At 51.0% G+C, this 19,841-nt stretch overlaps 1 protein-coding gene across 4 annotated transcripts in view; it reads left to right on the top strand.

Moving 5' to 3' along the window:
* Window positions 1–19,241, top strand: part of LPIN2 (lipin 2) — a 96,243-nt gene extending 77,002 nt beyond the window's left edge. For all 4 annotated transcript variants that reach the window (XM_005697070.2, XM_018039476.1, XM_013974287.2 and 1 more), the window contains exons 5-20: window positions 180–287; window positions 891–1,014; window positions 1,729–2,056; window positions 4,306–4,405; window positions 7,042–7,229; window positions 8,892–8,985; window positions 9,359–9,428; window positions 10,043–10,132; window positions 10,718–10,800; window positions 11,817–11,961; window positions 12,906–13,054; window positions 13,743–13,829; window positions 14,704–14,856; window positions 15,153–15,267; window positions 15,810–15,913; window positions 16,267–19,241. In XM_005697070.2, coding sequence (XP_005697127.2) covers window positions 180–287; window positions 891–1,014; window positions 1,729–2,056; window positions 4,306–4,405; window positions 7,042–7,229; window positions 8,892–8,985; window positions 9,359–9,428; window positions 10,043–10,132; window positions 10,718–10,800; window positions 11,817–11,961; window positions 12,906–13,054; window positions 13,743–13,829; window positions 14,704–14,856; window positions 15,153–15,267; window positions 15,810–15,913; window positions 16,267–16,411 — 2,083 coding nt within the window. In that variant the 3' untranslated portion in view covers window positions 16,412–19,241. The remainder of the gene's footprint in view (window positions 1–179; window positions 288–890; window positions 1,015–1,728; window positions 2,057–4,305; window positions 4,406–7,041; window positions 7,230–8,891; window positions 8,986–9,358; window positions 9,429–10,042; window positions 10,133–10,717; window positions 10,801–11,816; window positions 11,962–12,905; window positions 13,055–13,742; window positions 13,830–14,703; window positions 14,857–15,152; window positions 15,268–15,809; window positions 15,914–16,266) is intronic.

Genomic DNA, 19,841 nt, shown 5'->3' with positions numbered 1-19,841 from the left:
ACTGTAGACCGCTAGGCTCCTCAGTCCATAGATTTCTCTTTTTAAGAGATTTAGTTATTAATTGTTCATTAGACTTTCTTCTTTTGTATCATTTAGACAGTGTGTCATAATTGGGGGATATTATAAAGCTGGTGTAAGTAACATTGTTCTGTGTGAATTTTTTTTTTTTTCCTTCACAGAAGATCTTCAAATGCTTCCTTAAAGGAAGAAGAACATAAGGAGCCCCTGCTCTTCCATTCTGGAGATCACTACCCCTTGTCTGATGGAGACTGGTCCCCTTTAGACAAGTAAGTGTTCTGGAGATGGTTTCATTTCCTACAGGAAGGATAAGCTGAGTAGCTTTTCTGTTACTCCCCATGTTGATGCGTCCCTGTCTTTCATATAGAAGAGGACTGACGGTGTGCTTTCGACGCGAGTATGGGCCTTCTGCCTCAGTAATTACTTTGTTCCTAAACTTGATCTTATTCTCAGGGTTGGCCAGTATGGATCTGTATAATCAGCATAGAATCTGACCCTCTGCAGTTCTTGTTGGTGTGAACTGCTCACTGTGTAACTGGGTAACACCGTGAAGAAGCATGCAGTCACACTTTGTGTTCAAGTCCGGTTTCTTTCTGTATTATGTTAACTTTACCCATCTTTCCATGCATTTCCTCTCCTATAAAATTACCTTTCTCACTGATTTCTGGTGAGAATCAAGTGGGATAATTACATTATTGAGGACCCAGCAAGTCCACAGTAAATGCTGGTTGGTATTAAAGTAGCCATTTCGTATCTACAGGTGAAATTGACGTGGTCACACTTCTATTTCTCTTTCTTTTCCTTTGTTGAGCTCAGCAAGACCGAAATTCCCAGCTTTAACATCATTACATTTATTTGTCCCGTGTTTGCAGCCCCTACCCCCCGGTGGCCTGTCCTAAGAGCGACTCAGAGCTGGAAGTGAAGCCTGCTGGGAGCCTGCTCAGATCCGAGTCCCACATGGAGTGGACGTGGGGCGGGTTCCCGGAGTCCACCAAGGTAGAGGGTTCCCTGCTGGAGGTGGAGGGCAGTTTTTGCACCAGTGACGGTTGTGAAAGGGGCCTGGCGCCCTCGTGTGGTCACATGAGCGAAGCCACGTTAACACCATCTATGACGTTCATGCTGTGTTCACAGCAGACGGATTCCAGCAGTGTAGTCAGTAATGTTGACCATTAACATTTTAATCAGGAAAAATTTTAAAGTACCTAAAGTAAAACTTCCACTGAAAGTTTTAGTAGGCAATTGATTCTGAAAGCTTTTTTATCAGCTCTCGGTGAAAGAAGAAAAAATTGGAACAATGCTTTTCTTGAGAGGACAAAAAATGTAGTTTTTGAAAATACACATTTTGCTTTTTACATTGTTGTGACAGGGTCTTGAGGTAGTGCAAGCAGGCCTCAATTCCTTGGAGTGATCAAGTTTTTTCCCTCTATCATCTGAAATGTTTACATGTCCTGTCTTCTCCAGTGCTTAGATCTTTATAGTAAAACAGTTATAAGTATAATGCGTTTGTAAGTATCGTTACAGTGAACAAAATGCAGTGAATAGTTTTTCCCACTATCTAATTATGAACAGTTTTACACATACAAAATTATGTGTTTAGTGAATGTGTGCTAGTTATAAATAAAATTAACACTTGCACCAGCATCCAGCTTAGGAAACAGAGTTAACAGACACCTTCAACAGTAGTTTGACGTTGAAACATGCCTGTTTCAGGTCAGCAAACGGGAGCGGTCTGAGCATCACCCCAGGACAGCGATGATCACGCCGTCGGAAAACACCCACTTCCGGGTGATCCCCAGTGAGGACAGCCTCCTGAGTGAGGTCGAGAAGGACGCTTCAATGGGGGAGACAGTCTGCACCATCGTGAAGCCCAAGCCGCGAGCCCCAGGGAAGCAGCATGGTGGGGCAGCCTTGGCAACGGGCCCTCGGGAGACCCCCGTGGGGTTAGATGCCCCCCACCTGCCTCCCTCACCCCCCTTCGTGGAGGCACCCTCGGAAGCTCGACCAGCCGCTAAGGTCGACTCGCCCTCCAAGAAGAGAGGTAATCAGGGCTTTGGTTTGACTTCGACAGCTCCGAATCTAGGTAGTGAATTATCCCAGGGTTTCAGGTGATACATGGGGTCCCGTCCTCCCGACTGGGACCTGCCACACCAAGGTGGGGATGAGGGGTGTGGCTTCCCCATCACAGTGTGGGCACCCGCAGAGCCAACTCTGATCTCTCTCTCCCGGCCGTGGCTACTGAGAAGCATTCTCTGAAAAAATTATGAAGGTATTAAAGTCAATTAATGAGTAAAATTAATCCCTTTAAGTGTTAGTTGTTCATTCATTTCTGACTCTTTGCGGCCCCATGGACTGTGGCCCACCAGGCTACTCTGTCCTTGGGATTCTCCAGGCAAGAATATTGGAGTGAGTTGTCATTCCCGTTTCCAGGGCATCCTCCTTGCCCAGTGTTTGAACCCAGGCCTCCTGCATTGCAGGCAGATTCTTTACCATCTGAGCCACCAGGGAAGCCAGGCTTCGGCAGTATGTGAACCGAGAACTTCCAGATGTACAAGCTGGATTTCAGAAAAGGCAGAGGACCCAGAGATCAAATTGCCAGCATCCGTTGGATCATAAAGAAAAGCAAGGGAATTCCAGAAAAAATCTACTTGTGCTTCATTGACTATGCTAAAGTCTTTGACTGTGTGGATCACAACAAACTGGAAAATTCTTAAAGGGATGGGAAGGGCAGACCAGCCTACCTGCCTCCTAAGAAACCTGTGTGCAGATCAAGAAGCAACAGTTAGAACCTTACATGGAACAACTGACTGGTTCAAAATTGGGACAAGAGTACAAGGCTGTATATTGTCACCCTGCTTATTTAACTTCTGTGCAGAGTACATCATGCAAAATGCCAGTCTGGATGAAGCACAAGCTGGAATCAAGATTGCTGGGAAAAATATCAACAATCTCAGGTATGCAGATCATACCGCTCTAATGGCAAAAAGCAAAGAGGAACTAAAGAGCCTCTTGATGAGGGTAAAAGAGGAGAGTGAAAAAAATGGCTTAAAACTCAGCATCAAAAAACTCAGATCATGGCATCTGGTCCCATCACTTCATGGCAAATAGATGGGGAAAAAGTGGAAGCAGTAGCATTTTATTTTCTTAGGCTCCAGAGTCACTGTGGATGGTGACTGCAGCCACAAAATTAAAAGATGCTTGTTCCTTGGAAGAGAAGCTATGACAAACCTAGACAGCATATTAAAAAGCAGAGAGATTACTTCGCTGACAAAGGTCCATCTTGTCAAGGCTATGGTTTTTCCAGTAGTCATGTAGGGATGTGGGAGTTGTACCATAAGGAAAGCTTGGTGTCGAAAAATTGATGCTTTCGAACTGTGGCGCTGGAGAAGACTCTTGAGAGTCCCGTGGACTGCAGGGAGATCAAACCAATCAATCCTAAAGGAAATTGAATATTTATTGGAAGGATCGATGCTGAAGCTGTAGCTCGAATACTTTGACCACCTGATACGAAGAGCTAACTCATTGGAAAAGACCCTGATGAGCTGGGAATGATTGAGGGCAAAAGAAGAAGGGGCAGCAGAGAATGAATGATTAGGTAGCATCACCAATTCAATAGATGTGAGTTTGAGCAAGCTCTGGGGGAGACAGTGAAGGACAGGTAGGCCTGTGCTGTAGTCCATGGGGTCGCAAAGAGTCGGACGCCGCTAAGCAACTGAGCACTCATGCACGTTCATAGGTAAAAAGCAAGCATACTCTCAAGTATAAATGACTCAGGGCCCAGGATTCACATGAGAGAAGATGAAAGAATGCGAGATGCAGCCCATGTTCATTGGATAGCTGGCAGGAGTGCTGCCCCGCTGCAGTACTCCTGCCTGGCAAATCCCATGGACGGAGGAGCCTGGAAGGCTGCAGTCCATGGGGTCCCTGAGGGTCGGACACCACTGAGCGACTTCACTTTCACTTTCACGCATTGGAGAAAAAAATGGCAACTCACTGCAATATGCTTGCTTGGAGAATCCCAGGGACGGGGTAGCCTGGTGGGCTGCCGTCTATGGAGTCACACAGAGTCGGACACGACTGATGTGACTTAGCGGCAGCAAGAGTGCTGACCTCTTTCACCTGGATGGGTGAGAGACGGCAGTGGGGAAGGTTAGACGATGCCTTTAAAAGTACACCGCAGGTCCAGTTGTGGTTAGTTTTATGGTTTGCAAACCTTTGTTTTCCTGCAGTTGTAAATGAAGAGTAACCAGGTTCTCATCTCTGATGTGTTTTTTCTTTTATAAAAAACAGGTGTCCACAAGAGAAGCCAACACCAGGGGCCTGATGATATCTACCTGGACGACTTGAAGGCCCTGGAACCCGAGGTTGCAGCTCTCTATTTCCCCAAAAGGTAGTGGGTTTATATTGCAGAGCGGGCAACTCTGAAATGTTCTAGATGTTTCCAGAGCAAAGCATTAGAAAAAGGAGCAAGGGGCTGGTATGCTTCAGCTAAATTGAATTCTTGCTTCAGATTTTGGAAAATCGAGAAATTGTGCGTGTATAGTCTTTTACCTTTTTGTGAAGAAATGTTCAGTACAGTGAGAAGGTGTCCCCATCAAGCTCTTGTAGTAAGGGCGTAACACGGATGTGACATCAGATTAGCTCCTCCTGTTCATTAGCATTGTTTCCTTTATTATGTGTTTAGAGGTGATATGTCTTTATTCAGAAACACTTTACAAAGCGGGCCTCTGCTCTTCACTGAGGCTGTGCTTACTCACAGGCCTGGATCTGGTGGGGCCCTTTCCAGGGCCTTTCCAAACTTCCCCTTCCTCCTTTCCAAGCCATCCCTTCCTCCTCTGTGACTCCCTGCTTGGAATAACACCAAAACCTTAGCAGTGATAGACTTGGGCGGTTTTCCCAAGGCCATTTCCATTCTTGGGGAAATTCCATTTTATTAAATAATATTCTGTGATCACAAGAGCAGTGTTTACTTTTCCCCAAGTTCTCATGGCTTGAATACACTGAGCCATAGTCACACATAATTAAATACTTTTAAACAAATTATTGAAAAGCATATCTGAAGGTTTTATTTAAAATAGACAGGATTGGGGTGAGGATACTTAATTTTTACAGATATTTTTGCAGGATCCTTAAAACGCCCTAACTTTCTCCCGTTTGTTTGGAGTAGTAGTTGGGTTTTTAAGGGGAGAGAAGTGAAACTGGTCCTTTTTTTTTTTTTTTTCCCATCGTAAGCTATCTTGACATTACCTCTTTGTTTGTGATTTCCCAGTCCGTAACCATTTGTTTACATCGGGACAGATGTAAGACATTTCTTAGTTTGCTTTTTTGAAGCACGGGGAGCATGACTGCTGCACGGGGGCCACCCTGTGCGGTTGCAGCCTGACCGTCTGGGGCCGTAGCCACTCACGTCATGCGTGATTGTGTCTGGAAGCAAGACAGGGAGGCTGTTGGAAGGCTCACAGGCGTTCGTTTTCTCTTCGTGGTCACCGGCCCCCTGACTGAAGAGCTAGTGTTTGTAACTAGAGCTGAACTTGACCCTGAAGCACACAGTCCCGTGGTTCTAACAGCCCACTGTTGAGTTGGTCGGCGTCTTCCATGTATTCAGCGGGGGCGTCAGTCAGGGTCACACCAGCTGCTGTAACTAGTAAAACTCACGACCTCGGTGGCTTGACCACAGCAAGTCATTTCTTGCTCATGTGATGGTGTTGGTGGGGGCCTTGCGCATGGGGGCCCCAGAGCACCAGCCCCTCCCATCCTGAGGCTCCCCTGTCCCCATGGGGCCTCGACAGGGAAAGGGGAGGGCCGCTGGGGGCGCAGTTTTCTGGGGCCCGGCTTGGGAAGGAGGCGGCACATGCCTTCTGTCCATAGGGACAGCACAGTCGTCTGATCACATGGCTATACCTGACTGCAGGGGCCGCCCATGTGCCCAGGAGGGTGAGCACGAGGTGCTTGTTTCACCCCGAGGTCAGCCTTGCTGGAGCCCCAGCACAACAGCCGGCGCTTGCCGCCTAGGTGGCCTTGGCTTTTTCACCGTCTCCGGTTAGCAGCACGTTCTGTTGATCCGATTACTCTCAAAACTGTGGTGTGGGTGTGCATCGCCCAGTCCAACACCAGCATCTCCTCTTCAGAGGCTCAAGTGCAAAACGTTAGTGTTTGCAACGGCTTTCTATTTATGACTTAGCTGTACTGTGCTGCCACCTACTGCTCAAATTTCAGATTTTCTTTTAAACATCATATAACTTCATGAGATGACATGCATTTATGTACTGGCTTTTAAAAAAATAAAATAACTCTAAAAGTATCCGTTCAGAAGGTGTAGAGTAGGAAGCATTCATGACTAAGAGATGTAAGGTGTCATTTCCATGTCCTTTTCCTCTCAAATTTATGCTCCATTACAAAAAGTTTCCTTTAGGATCAGCTTCTAAAACCTGGCTTCCACGCCTTGTTTAGAAAACTGAAAACGTTGAGTAACCTCAACTTTGGTTCTGAGGCTCACCAGTGTAGGAACAGTTTATTTCTGGTTTCTTGGTGCATTTCTTTCTTGAGGTGTGTCCAGCCTCCTGAGAACTTTTACTTGGTTAATTTCTTCGTTTTGTTTTCATGAGGTAATAAATGAATTTAGAAAAGCCTTGTTTTTAACAATAATACCCTCTTGGACTACAGCAGTTTTCTCCGAGAGGAGTATAGTACCACAGCCTTTTGTAGGAAGTTAAGATCAGAAGGTTTCCAGACATCAGGTTTTTCTTACCCTGTCATTTTGTCATGTAAATGAATGCTTGTAACTCTTTCATCCCTTTGATAAGTCAGAAGGGCCATCATCGATGGTTCGCGTGACTGTGAGCGATCGGTGTGTGCGTGTTTACTGTGTTCAGTTAATTCCTCAGCAGCACTGTTGCGTTGTCTCAGTGTTGTCTAGGATAGGGTCTGAACACTGCCTAAGCGAAGCCGCGTCCGGGGCAGGGAGCCCTGAGCTTGGCCATCAGGCTCAGGGCAGGGGTGTGATGGCCGGTGCCTTTCTCCCTGCAGTGAGTCGGAGCCCGGCTCCCGGCAGTGGCCCGAGTCCGACACGCTGTCCGGCTCCCAGTCCCCCCAGTCGGTGGGCAGCGCGGCAGCCGACAGCGGCACCGAGTGCCTCTCGGACTCCGCCATGGACCTGCCCGACGTCACCCTGTCGCTCTGCGGTGGCCTCAGCGAGAACGGAGAGATCTCCAAAGGTGGGTGGGCAGCTTCGTCCGCCCTGGGTGGTGAGCCGTGCCGGGAACGCAGCCCTGGGGTCTCATGGAGGTGGCGGGGTCTCCCTTGGACGTCAGACTTTTCGCCCCTCATTTAGGTGCCTTGGGTTGGGGTGACCCCGCGTGTCGGTGGGTGGGAGAGCTGTGAGCCTAAGGACAGGTTCTTGGGCTGCCCCATGTACTGGGCGGCCAGGGTCAGCTCAGCCCCAGCTGCCTTCTCTTCTGTGAAGTTGCTGGAATAATTGTAGGGCTGGGACCTGGCAGCCCCGAGCCTGAGACATGAGAGGAAGGCCTCACGTTGCCAAAGCTGTCTGCTGAGTGAAATGGTCTTTCTGGCAAAAGTAGCAGGGGTTACTCTGTCCGAGAGTTGGCCCAGGAGAGTCAAGTCACTCATGAGAAGGGGGTTGCTTAGCAGGGCTGGTTCCAACAACCCTGTGGGACTTGAGCACCTGTGTGTCCGACTGTCCTAGCCAGTTCTTTGGCCTTTTCTGGTCTTACCTCCTTTTGTAAACTGAGCTCTTCATGTTTTCTCATGTTTGGCTGGTGGCCCTTGATGGATTTTCCTCTAAGGAAAGATTTTCTGACTAACGTCATCCTTTGTCTTGTGTGTGTGTGGCAGGCTGGGTTGCCCGGGACCTCTCGGCTGGGACTCCCTAAATCTTCTTCTTCTTCTTGGGGTCATGGGGTGATCGTTTTTCCATCTTTTAATTCTGTTTACTTTTTGCAGGAAATTGAGTGTGTTATGGCCAGTGGTTCCTTCTAGGGACGAAGTTAGGTCACGTTATAATCCTCTTAAGCCCTCCCTTTAAAAGTAGAGGTGGAGGAGGGGACATACAGTTTATGTAAAACTGTAAAATTTAACTTAAAAGACTAAATGGCAAGTAAACAGTACATAGATGACCAGGAGGAACAGTCCCAGTGAGAGTTTGCTCTGTTGTTAGAGTTTGCTCTGACTTAAAGGATCGCCTCTGGGAATGGGACAGAAAGTCATGCTTGACCCTCATCTGTCGTGCAGGAACTTGGGATTTGTTTCTTCTTGAGAGACCCTCAGCCAAATTCTGCTGTGTTGGGTTTCTCCGTCCAAGCCCTGTAAGATGCTTGGGTTGTTTCCTCACGTAGCTGCACTTGTGCACTTACGGCTGCAAGACCCCAGGAGTGTTCCCCGGCTATGCTGTTAAAAGTTGCCCACCAGTCCAGGGTTTCACGCCTGCTTATGAGAATGAAACTGAGCAGTTTCCGCTGGTTGTGGAGCTGAGTGTGTGTGAACCCGGGCCTTCACATCTCCCTCCCTCTCACAGCTGTCATCTGTTTGCCTCAGAGTCCCTAGCTTATCCCTTTCTCCTGTTTTTTTTTGTTTGTTTGGTTTTGGGTTCTGTTTTTTCACTGCTATGGAAAGAGTGGTAGACGAGGGGCCGTAGAAAAGAAGTGGTTTGTTTTTCTTGTCCAGGAAAAAAACCACAAACATCTGCCATTTGCTGTTGATTCTCCTAGAAAAGTTAGTTGTTGGGTTTTTTGGTTTGTTTTGAAGTACTTTTTTGATCCTGTGGTCACTTCAGTATGGAGAGAGTATTGTAATAAGCCCACATGGATGTTTATTCTGTAATCTCTAACTAACCAGGTGGTAATTGTTATCTTACCTTGTAGAGAAATTCATGGAGCACATCATTACATACCATGAATTTGCAGAAAACCCTGGACTCATAGACAATCCCAACCTTGTGATACGGATCTATAACCGGTAAATACTCTCGCTCTTTTGTTGCTTATAACTGTTCAGTATTCTTGCAGGTTTTTCTTTCCCTAAGTGCTGTATAGGTTTTAACTATTATATTCTTTCTCACTGTGCCATTTCATGTAAATGAGCTAAATGGGCAGTGACTTAGGTGTGAAGCTCCAGCTTCATTTCCACTGAGGCTTAAAATCCTGCTCTGTTTTACACGTTGTGCTACTTCTCTGCTTGGAGAAGTTTGGCTTGAAGCAAAGATTGCTTATGTGGCAAGAAACTGAGCTGATCACGTCTTCACTGGAAAGAATAAGGACTTTGTTATGACATTTCTGCTTCCTCTCCCGCCCTCTCCTCTCTGACGGTCGTGCCTGGCTTTGCTCTACAGTTACTACAGCTGGGCGTTGGCGGCCCCCATGGTCCTCAGCCTTCAGGTCTTCCAGAAGAGCCTGCCCAAGGTGAGTTGCTGCTCCCCAGGAATGTCTGCAGCACACAGCGCTTTGAGAATCCGTGTGTGCATGTCTCTAAACTGGGTGCGGTTCAATTTTACTTAATATTGTAAAGTTAATACCATCAGTCAAATCATCTCATGCCCAGAAATCCAGGAAACCGGCTGGGGTGCCGTATCTGTCATTTTTACTAGATACTTATACCAGTTTCTGATCGTGTGTCAAGATTGAGAGATTCCCCTAATTGTTATTTAAATACAGGATAAAAACATTTCCTCCCATTAATATGGAAGGATGCAATAGGAAGAGGGCCCCCGGAAGCGTGGCGTCAGTGTGGGTCCTTCAGCTTGTGGCTAATGAGCCTGTTACGTAGAAACTGGAGCTTGGAGTCTGTCCACCAAGGTGACGCACATCATCAGTTGGTCGTTGTAACTCGTGAGGGCAGAGAAGGGAGAGCAGCCCACCTGCCCCTAAGAGAGGCCAGACCACCTGACCTGACAGCACGGAACAGCCCCGAGAGGGGGCGCCCGCAGGTCGAGGCAGCGTCACCGCCCTCTGGTTGAGAGAGGGGTCAAGTGCCCTGTGCCCGAGATGCTGGACTAACCTGTGCTCATTGTTTTTAGGCCACAGTCGAGTCCTGGGTCAAAGATAAGATGCCAAAGAAATCTGGCCGCTGGTGGTTCTGGCGGAAGAGGGAGAGCATAACGAAGCAGGTAACCGAGCTGGAAGTGGGCTGAGTGCCAAGCTCAGGGAAGTCCCATTTGGGCTCCATGGTGTTCTTTCACAGTAGTCGGCACCGTGTGTGAACATTACTTGTGCAGGTCAGATACCGGTGCTGCGCGTGCATCACCTGTGACGTTCGCCACCGCCTGGGTACCAGCAGGAAGCCTGGGCGCGGGACCGCGGGCATGGGGCTGGTGAGGGGTGGGGCTGCGCCGTAACCTCAAGCGCACCCCCAGGGCTTGCCCCTGCCCCCGGGAGGAGGGAGCCTGTGCCCTCGGCCCCTGCCCGGCCTCGTGGGTGTGGCCTGTGTGTCTTACATTGTGAGACTGAGCTGGTGCCTGCCACAGTCCTTGCCCCTGGCTTGGTGGCAGCAGCTTTTCACACACACAGCGTATGACTTCCCTCTCAGGTTTCTGTCCTTTTGGCTCAAACTAGAGGCAGTCTGTTTCTTAAGTGTTTTTAATTTGTGGATTCAGACAGCACTTCTGCTAATCCCTTGAGGGAGCTGCTGATGGCTTTCCGCCCTGACAGCAGGGCGAGAGCTGCTCATCGCCACTGTCGTGCTGTTGTTCTAGCTGCCAGAGGCCAAGGAGGGGAAAGTGGAGGTCCCGCCACCCAGTGACCGGCCGTCAAGCGCAAAGGAGCCAGCCAGTGGCAGGTGACTTTGACAGATTTGTATAATTCTGAGTCAGAAATGTTTTTGTTCTGTGGACAGTCAGTGGCTTCATTGTGCCACTCAGTTAACAGATAACTTCTGCTTTTCTTGAAAAATATCATCAGCTTAGGGAATTCCCTGGTGATCCAGTGGTCAGAACTCAAGACTCATTGCCGGGGCCCTGAGTTTGACCCTTGGTCGGGAAACTAAGGTCCTGCAAGCCGAGCCATGTGGTGTGGCCAAAAACATATCTATGTCTGTATATACACGTCATCAGCTTAGAGTCGGGATACTCATTGCTGCTTCCTAGGCACCTTGCTCCTGCTCTGGAGCCGTGGAGACAGGTGCCCCGGCATGCAGGCCTCTGGGAAGCAGGTCTTGGGGAAGCATAAAATGTGAAGTGTCGGGAGCCCTGCTGCCTGGCTGGCAGGCGCAGCAGGAGACACGACAGAACCTCAGAGATGGGGCAGGCCCTTTTGGTCTCCTGGCAGGAGTCCGCCCTGGACGTGTGGACTGGCTGCCTGAGGGGAGGGGCCCCGATGCGGCCGCTCCTGGCTCTGCCCCTGTGCTCCCTCCTCCATCACACCTTCTGCTCTCGTCCCATCCCTGACTCTTGGGTTCATCCTCCTGTTCTTTACCCTCTTCTTTTTAAAGGATTATATAAAATGTTTTTTGTTAGTCTCTTAAATCACTGTAGGCGTTCGTATTTCCTATAACTTGTGCCTTTTAAAACATACATATCCCTTTCAGCAAGAACCGGCAGAGCTAGTAGCGTTCACTGGTTCTAGCAGAATACAGCCGGTCGTAGCAGGAGCGTGACCCTGTCCAGTCGAGAAGGGAGGAGGAGGGTGACCCTGGCCAGGCATGGAGGAGGTGGATCATGCAGCGTGGACCTGGACCCTGGGTCTGGTTCCTCCTGGGTGGATCTGGGACTTCTCTCTGTGTCTCCAGATCCTGAATGAAAAGCTGTTGTCTGTAAATGTCCCTCAGCCTCTCCAATAACAGACTGTGTTTGACAGGTCGGCCGAGGACGACTCATCGAGTGACGAAGGGTCCCAGGAACTGGAAGAGTCCATCAAGGTGGACTCTGCCCCCGCAGATCCCCCAAGCCATAGTGGCACAACCTCCTATAAGAAGTCTCTGCGTCTGTCCTCAGACCAGATCGTGAGTCCCGTGTGGTCTGGGTGGGTCCAGCCTCATGAGCCTTAGGAACTGATCACCTTGACGAGCCTCCCTTTCTGTCTGCCCAACCCCACGTCTCCCAGGCGGCTGAGCATGTGGCCATGTAAATGCTCACGTGTGTCCAGGAGAGTGGCAGCCCCCCTCCTGGGACCCCTAGGGTCCCCTGGGATGCACTTTCCCCTCCTTCACCCCCAGGCCTCCTGTCTCCATGTCTGGGAGTGAACCAGGGCACCTGTGTTTTCAGTCTGAGTCTGAGACTGGCTCTGGGCCCCACGCTGTCTCATAGGAGCCACAGCCAGAGGGGAATGACATCTTACCTAGATGCAATCTCCCTCTTGCTGTCAGTTACCCACTTCCTCACCTTCACCCATTTTCAGTATGAATTGGTCCTGCTGTGCCCCAAGGGGAAGGATCTCCAGTACACAGGGCATCCTGAGGGGCGGGGAGGAGACCAGGGAACAGGGGTCAGAGGGGCCCTTGGGCACCTTGTACACAGTTCAGGCCGAAGTTCCCCAGCCCAGCTCCCGAGCCCCAGGTGCAGCCCCGATCCATCCTCCCAGAGCTGGGTCCTGAGATGCTACCAGCAGTTTGGGGAGTGTTCAGATTCTGTTTCAAAACTGTTTTCTGTTGCTTTTCCTTGCTGTTTTTTAAGAGATTAGGATCATGTAACCTTGTATCTTTTTAAAATTAATTTTAATTGGAGGCTAATTACTTTTCAGTATTGTGGTGGGTTTTGCCATATATCGACATGAATCAGCCACTGGTGTACATGTGTCCCCCATCCTGAAACACTGTATGTTAAGCAGTTTCTCTGACCACATTTTCTTGGAAAGTATGACTTAATTGTTGCATGTAATTCCGTCAAAGTGACCTGCCTTTAATTTTCAAAGCTCTGATTTTGCTGATTCTTACACTTTTTATGAAAGGCGAAACTGAACCTCCAAGATGGCCCAAATGATGTCGTGTTTAGTATCACAACCCAGTATCAAGGCACCTGCCGCTGTGCAGGGACCATATACCTGTGGAACTGGAACGACAAGGTCATCATTTCCGACATTGACGGGACAATAACCAAGTAAGCAGGAGCCCTGGGGTGGCAAGAGGAGGGCCCAGCTCCATGTGCAGAGGGCTGGGGCTTCCTCACCTGAGTGACCAGCCACCATCAGGAGAGTTTTTTAAACCACATGCACTGAGAGGTCCTGGGTGCAGTCCCCACAGAATCATTCTGTGGATGGAGGAGGTGGGTGGGGCCATACAAACATAAGGTCAAACAACTTTGGGGAATTCCCCTGGCAGCCAGGTTAGGACTCAGCACTTTGACCTCCGAGGGCCCAGATTCATTCAGTCCCTGGTTGGGGAACTAGGGTCCCATAAGCCTTGTGGCGCAGCCAAATGACAATAATAATAATCACAACTCTTGGAAAGATTTAATTATTTGGTCTCCAAATTCTGGCATGGGGAGGAAAAAATCGAAGCTGTTGCAATTAGAGAAGAGGAGGCCGTGTGGTTGTAAGTGCTTCCTGACAGTGACGGGCTGGCCCTTGGGTCTGGTGGCTCTCTCAGAAGCTCCTGGGTGATGTCCTCGGCTTGTGCACACACAGACCAAGGGAACCGCCTTGTGGGCTGTCACGCCACCCCCACCCCCCAGACCCCCTCCCTCCCCACAGCGGCTGCTATTACAGAAGCTGGTGTTTCACTAATAGGCAAACACTTGGCTGTATGTGCTTGGTTCCTGACACCTCCTCCTGGTTCCACCCTCTCAGGTCTGATGCTCTGGGACAGATTCTTCCGCAGCTGGGTAAAGACTGGACGCACCAGGGCATCGCGAAGCTCTACCATTCCATCAACGAGTAGGTGCCTAACCCTGTGGCTGGTGAGCTGGGATTTTGCTGGGCCTATAGAAATAGTCCCAGGAAATCTTGTTTGTGACCCAGCTTTCTCACTCTCCTTTCTCACCTCTCACTGGAGCCTCCCCCAAGGGAAAGTGCGAGCCACCACCCATGGGCCTGGAGCCTTGTGCCTGGCGGGTTCCTGCACAGGGCTGCGGGCTGTAGGCACTGCCTGTGTCAGTAGTTACAGCTGCACTTGGGTTTGTAGCCACAGTTTAATCATTTGCTATTTTTTTGAGTACTTCTAATTGTCTTTCTTGAAGGGGGTAATACCTGCGTGCATGGGGGGATCAGTCTGCCAGGCGGTCTTCTCCGTCAGGTACCTTTTGTGAGGACATAGTGCTGTGGCCTTTGTGGGAATCCCAATACATCCGACTTAAATCGATCCGCAGAACTACAGTGTCTTAAGCAGAGGTTGAGAATGTCCCAATGTGAAAATTATGAGTATGTCAGTTACCCAGGTAGAGTTTTGTTTCTTGTTTTATAGGATGATTTGCATTCTGAAAGTTGTATTTGTAAATAAGACCTTTTGTCTCTTTCATCTATAGCACATCCTTTAAAGACAGCCCCCAGTTTTTTTTCTGTTTTATAATTTGGGTTCTGTAGAGATACTATTACATGAAAGTTTAGCATAATCCCTAATCACATCTTCTCCATGGTGTTTTCCATGGAGTGGTGAGATCTTTATAATCCTGATGATTCTTGTATTAAATTTAGGAATTCGACTTTCATGGGAGGTGAGAGGAACTTTATTTGGACCTTTAAAAAGAAAAACCGCATTTTTCTCCCTTTAGCTGAACAGCACACGGGCTAAACAGGACGCGTTCTCTTCCAGGAACGGCTACAAGTTCCTGTACTGCTCGGCTCGCGCCATCGGCATGGCTGACATGACCCGCGGCTACCTGCACTGGGTCAACGACAAGGGCACCATCCTGCCCCGAGGCCCCCTCATGCTGTCCCCCAGCAGCCTGTTTTCTGCCTTCCACAGGTGCGCGTGTGTGCATGCGTGCATGTGTGTGTACACGTGTGTGCCCGCAGGGGCCAGGGCCTGGCTGCACGGTGTCTATTACAGAGCTTCTGGGTCTGAGTTCCACGTTACTCTAACTCACACACTGCTCACCTGGTGTGTGTCAGACACAGCTGAGAAAAGTCAGGCTGGCAGAGATGGAGAAAGATACCAGTTACGAAGGATTTAGAAAAATGGATGGTTGTGGGTTTTCAGACCACAGACCAGGGAAAATTGCCATTTTGGATTTGGTGGTGATACTTCTATTTTTCTCCTAGGGAAGTAATAGAAAAGAAGCCGGAGAAGTTCAAGATTGAGTGTCTGACCGACATCAAGAATCTCTTTGCCCCAGCTCAGCAGCCCTTCTACGCTGCCTTTGGGAACCGCCCAAATGTAGGTGTCTCCTCTGGGCTGCACGTGCGGGCGCAGTGGGAAACGCGCAGGACGGTGCTGTAGGGTGTAGCCGGGTCGTCATCTTCACCCCAGGCGTGCGGGCGCAGTGAGGCCTGCTGTGCCGGGTGGGTGCTCACTTCATCAGCCTTGTTCTTCCTGCAGCAGGGAGGTGCTGGGGGCGGAGACCTGCCCTGGGATGCCCGTGTGTGACAGGGACTTGGGCTCCCTTTCCATGAATTCTAAGCCGAGCCTTGGATCTGCCCCCCAGATCCAAGCAGTGCCTCTCCCCCACCCCCAGCCGCTGCCCTTCTCCTACGCCAGGGTCTGGGGTGTCCTTGGCGCCCACGTTCTCTGGCTTCCTGAGCACCCTCTGCGGTGTGCGTTGGCCTCCCTGTTTAGTCTGTGTCTGTCTGAAGCTCAGTCTCGGTGGCGGCTGCCCCAACTCCACGTGTTCTCCATACACTGCTTCCTGTGATGCTTCTGGCTCGCAGGGGGCCCGAGAACTTCTCAGTAACCACCCTGCTCTGGGTTCTCTGTGGCAGGACGTCTATGCTTACAGACAAGTGGGTGTCCCCGACTGCAGGATCTTCACCGTGAATCCCAAGGGCGAGCTGATACAAGAAAGGACCAAAGGAAACAAGTCCTCGTAAGTGCATTCCCGCTTCCCAGCCCTGGCGCCGTGCAGCCAGAGGCCTGGGGTCAGAGCTGTGCCCGCCCGTGGAAGCCTCTGCCCTGCCAGTCTCTGTCCACCCCTTCTGCCGGAGCATCCTCCCCTCTGCTGGGCATCCCCCACCTCTGCCGGGCTGTGCCCTCCTCTACAGCTGCTGTTGGGGGGTGGCTGGGGAGCCTAGACTCTGAGGAGGAAGGTGGAACCCTGGAAGGAGGGCGCCCACCTGGGACCCTTCTTTCTGAGGTATCTGAGCATCTGGCTTCGCAGCCTGCTGCCTCGTGCCCTCAGGTCAGGTGCCGAGTAGTGGTGTGTGTCCTCCCCACTCCCAGGTACCACAGGCTGAGCGAGCTCGTGGAACACGTGTTCCCGCTTCTCAACAAGGAACAGAATTCCGCCTTCCCATGCCCGGAGTTCAGCTCCTTCTGCTACTGGCGAGAGCCGATCCCTGAGGTGGACCTGGAGGACCTGGTCTGAGGCGGCAGCCGCGGCGGGGGGCTGGATCGCGGCCCCCGCAGCAGGGGAGGCAGCCGGCCTTCTGCTGGACAGAGGATGCGGGGACCCTCCCGGCCACAGGTGTGGGACGGCGCACTGCCCGCCGGGCGCCGGCAGGGACGGGCTTGGGAGCTGCCAGGGCCGGACGCGCCCCCCCGCACCCTCCCGGGCCCAGGGCTGCCGTGTGGTGCTGACGGCCGGCTCAGCGAGGGGCTCGGGCCCAAGACCTCCCACGTGCTCTGTGTCGAGTTGCGTGCCGGGTGCTTCTTTAATTGCATAATTTAAGAAGAAGAAAAGAGAAGCTAAGAGTGGACCAAATGTTGCACAAAGTAAAGTGTTCTAATTTCCACTGGGCAGTTGAGAGTGTTTCTCTCTGTGAGGAGGGCTTGCTGGTAGGGAATCAGGGTCCAACTATTGATGTTGTCTGAACCGCCTGCTCACTTCCCCCGTGGGCTCCTCCCTCCATCCCCTACTCCATGGAAGCAGGATGCTGGCCCTGGCTCCCAGGGCTTCAGGGGAAGGAGAGACCTTCGCCTCCTCACCCTGACCGTTCCTCGACAGGGACCTGAACTGTTGTGTCTTGGACCCACCGGAAGGCGCGGGTCTTGCAGGATATGTGTGATGTGGTGAGAGTGGTCTCGGCAGGAGTCAGTCAGCCAGCAGGGAAACTCGGTTCTCAGGGAGGCCTAGAGATGCAGACGTGTGCTTAGGCCAGGTCCCGGGAAGGTGTCTGTTGCCCCTCCCCGTGCCTGCAGCTGAGCAAGCCACCCAGGTATGGTCCCGTCCACACGCCCCTGCAGGGCTGTGAGCATGAGCCTGCAGAGATGAGCTGGTGCGGACAGCCCCCTCGGGCTTAAAATCAAGAGAACTGTTAAGAGAGGAGGCCCTGGGGACCGGTGGTGACCACATGCAGCCCCGCACTGGGTGAGAAAGCAGTGAGCGGTTCCAGAGTCGGGGGGAGGGCGGTGGAGCAGTGAAATACTGCAGAGCGGTGCGCTCCCCTCCCCCCGCCATGGTTCCGGGTCCGCCTCTTGCTTTCCTGTGCTGGGTTTTGGGGGCCTTCCTCTTTTCAGTTTGCTCCACCACAGTACTGTTCATCTCGAGCTGGAGAAGTGGGGGTGGCTGCTCTCCAGAGCGGAGGGTCGGAGGCCCCGGACTCCACTGAGCCATGTTGGAGGCAGAGCCCGGAAGCCGTGTTCCCAGGGAAACCAGACATGCCTCCCCCTGGGCAAACCTTCCCTTCGCAAACGGTTCAGGGATGCATCATTTAAAGACCTATTCACAGCCAGCAGGTCAGGAAGCTGGGTTGTGTTCCTCGTGTGAGGTTCTGCCCCATTAGTGGCATCATAGTCACCCACGGTTCCTTCATTTTGTGGCTGCCGGTGGCGGCCTGGCCCTCTGCTCGGTGCAGGCCCTTCCCTGGAGCCACAGAGGCTTGTGTGCGCGTTTGCGGTACGGAAAAGCTTGACGCCTGCCTTCCTGTCGTCCTTCATTGGTTGTCCTTTAAAGAGTCTCTCATGAGACAGTTTCTTTTCCTTGATGAGCTCTCCTCTCGGGACGGGGGCGTCTTAAAGGGTCAAGACCGGGAACCTGCGCTGGGGTGGCCGACCCCTCCACCCGGTGTCCGTCAATGCTAGAGTGTGTCATCTTGTCCCTGCACGTTGATCCGCGGGTGTCACCAGTCTGCTGGGTACACATGCTGATCAATGTGAGTGTTCCTCCTCATTTAAAGGAGCCCCTCTTGCTGAACGTAGATGACGACTATCGCTAGAGTGTATGAAAGTATTGTTTGTGCTGAAAATCCATTGCCATTTGGTACAAATGACATTTGTTCTTTCCGTGAAAGAGAGATGCCCTCGGTGTGTTTGTACACAGACCTCAGGAGGAGAGCTAAGAAGGAGCAGTGGCCGCTTGCTGCTCTTGGGGGCGGGCGTCATCTCGAGGAGCCGCCTCTGGGTCACTCTCTCCTCCAGTGGAGTGGCCGTGGCCCCTTCCCTCTTTCCGTCCCTCCCGACTGCATCCCACCCAACTGTACACCTGCCTCGGTGTCTGCGCGGAAACTTGTGCGGCTGTGGTGTCCACATCTGCATCTCTGCGGGGCTCAGGAGGCACACTCGAGGGCCCAGAGGGGGCAGGCTTGGCCCTGCGTGTGAGGACGTCTGTTGTGCTGTAAGACAGCGCCTAGTTTTCAGCTGGAAAAAGAAAAAAACTTCCTAGCGTGATGTGAGATGAAAGCTGCTGACAATCCAGGAGTGATAGCCACCCACCGGAGCCAGAAGTTTTTGTGCCCCCAACTGCATGTGGCCCTGCAGATGGAGTGCGTCCTGAGAGGTACTGGCCAGACCCAAAGGAACAGGACAAGGATGGATTTGCGTTGTCTGCAGGTCGGTGAAAAGAGACTCTCCGGGGGGATTTTGTCATCTTTTCGAGTATCATTTTAGTTAACTCTGGGAACCCTTGTTTTCCTGCTTTAGAGAATGCTGGGTTTAATGAAACTGGTGAAAAGTTGAGTTTTGGTTTAAAGTAAGTGTTCTTTCCAGGTGAAAACTACTTTTTAGGGTTTGTTTTAAAGGTAAGAAAAGGAAGAGGAAGGGGAGATGTTGCTCTTAATTTAATCATTACATTTGGTCTATGACATTTGATTATTAGACACAGCAGTGCCACTAATACGTTTCTTGAGTTGTCAGAAATTGTCGACATCAGTGCTTACTTTATGGCAAAGACATCTGTCTGAAGATAAATGGCTCATATTTTGGTGCAGTGTTTGATGTTCAAAACAAAATGTTACAACAATAAACAAACGTGAACTCAATGCGTCTTGACCTTTTCCTTCAGAGGACGTTTAGATTGTCTTCTCTAAACTCTTGCCAGAAGCTGCTGATTTCCATAAATTAGCATTTGGATCTCTGCTGACACTTAAATTTGTATATAGAAAGGGCTTCTTTTTGGTGCTTGTTTTTATAAGATCTGACTCCAGAAGTGAGGCTCCACCCGCAGGAACTAACCTCCCTTGCTTTGTAGGTTCTGCCAGGCAGCCATTCAGTTGCCTACATAATTTCTAGGGGTGACCCCCCGGCATCCTCCCTACTGCATCCCCCACACCTCAGCCCTGCTCAGGACCCTGGCCTTGCATTATAGCCCTTCCTCTGGGTGAACAGCACGTAGCCCTCCTGATTTCATCAGCTGTCAGGAGACTCAGTGATCTGGGTCAGAAACCACACCCCACGTATTATTTAATCCCCTTGGGTGGCTGAGCCCACACTGAACCCACCAACTCCCTCAAGCACACACCTCCATGTGGGGCAGCACCCACCTTCTCTGCTTGTTTTTGTGATGGAATGGCTGGGCTTGAGGTTGGGGAGTGGGGACTGCAGCACTGTGGGGTGCCCTTCCGGCAAAGGAGGGAAGCACT

Source organism: Capra hircus, chromosome 24 (assembly GCF_001704415.2).
Source record: "Capra hircus breed San Clemente chromosome 24, ASM170441v1, whole genome shotgun sequence".
Lineage (NCBI taxonomy): Eukaryota > Metazoa > Chordata > Mammalia > Artiodactyla > Bovidae > Capra > Capra hircus.
Note: the sequence above shows the minus strand (reverse complement) of the source record. Positions and strands in the feature narration are given on the sequence as shown.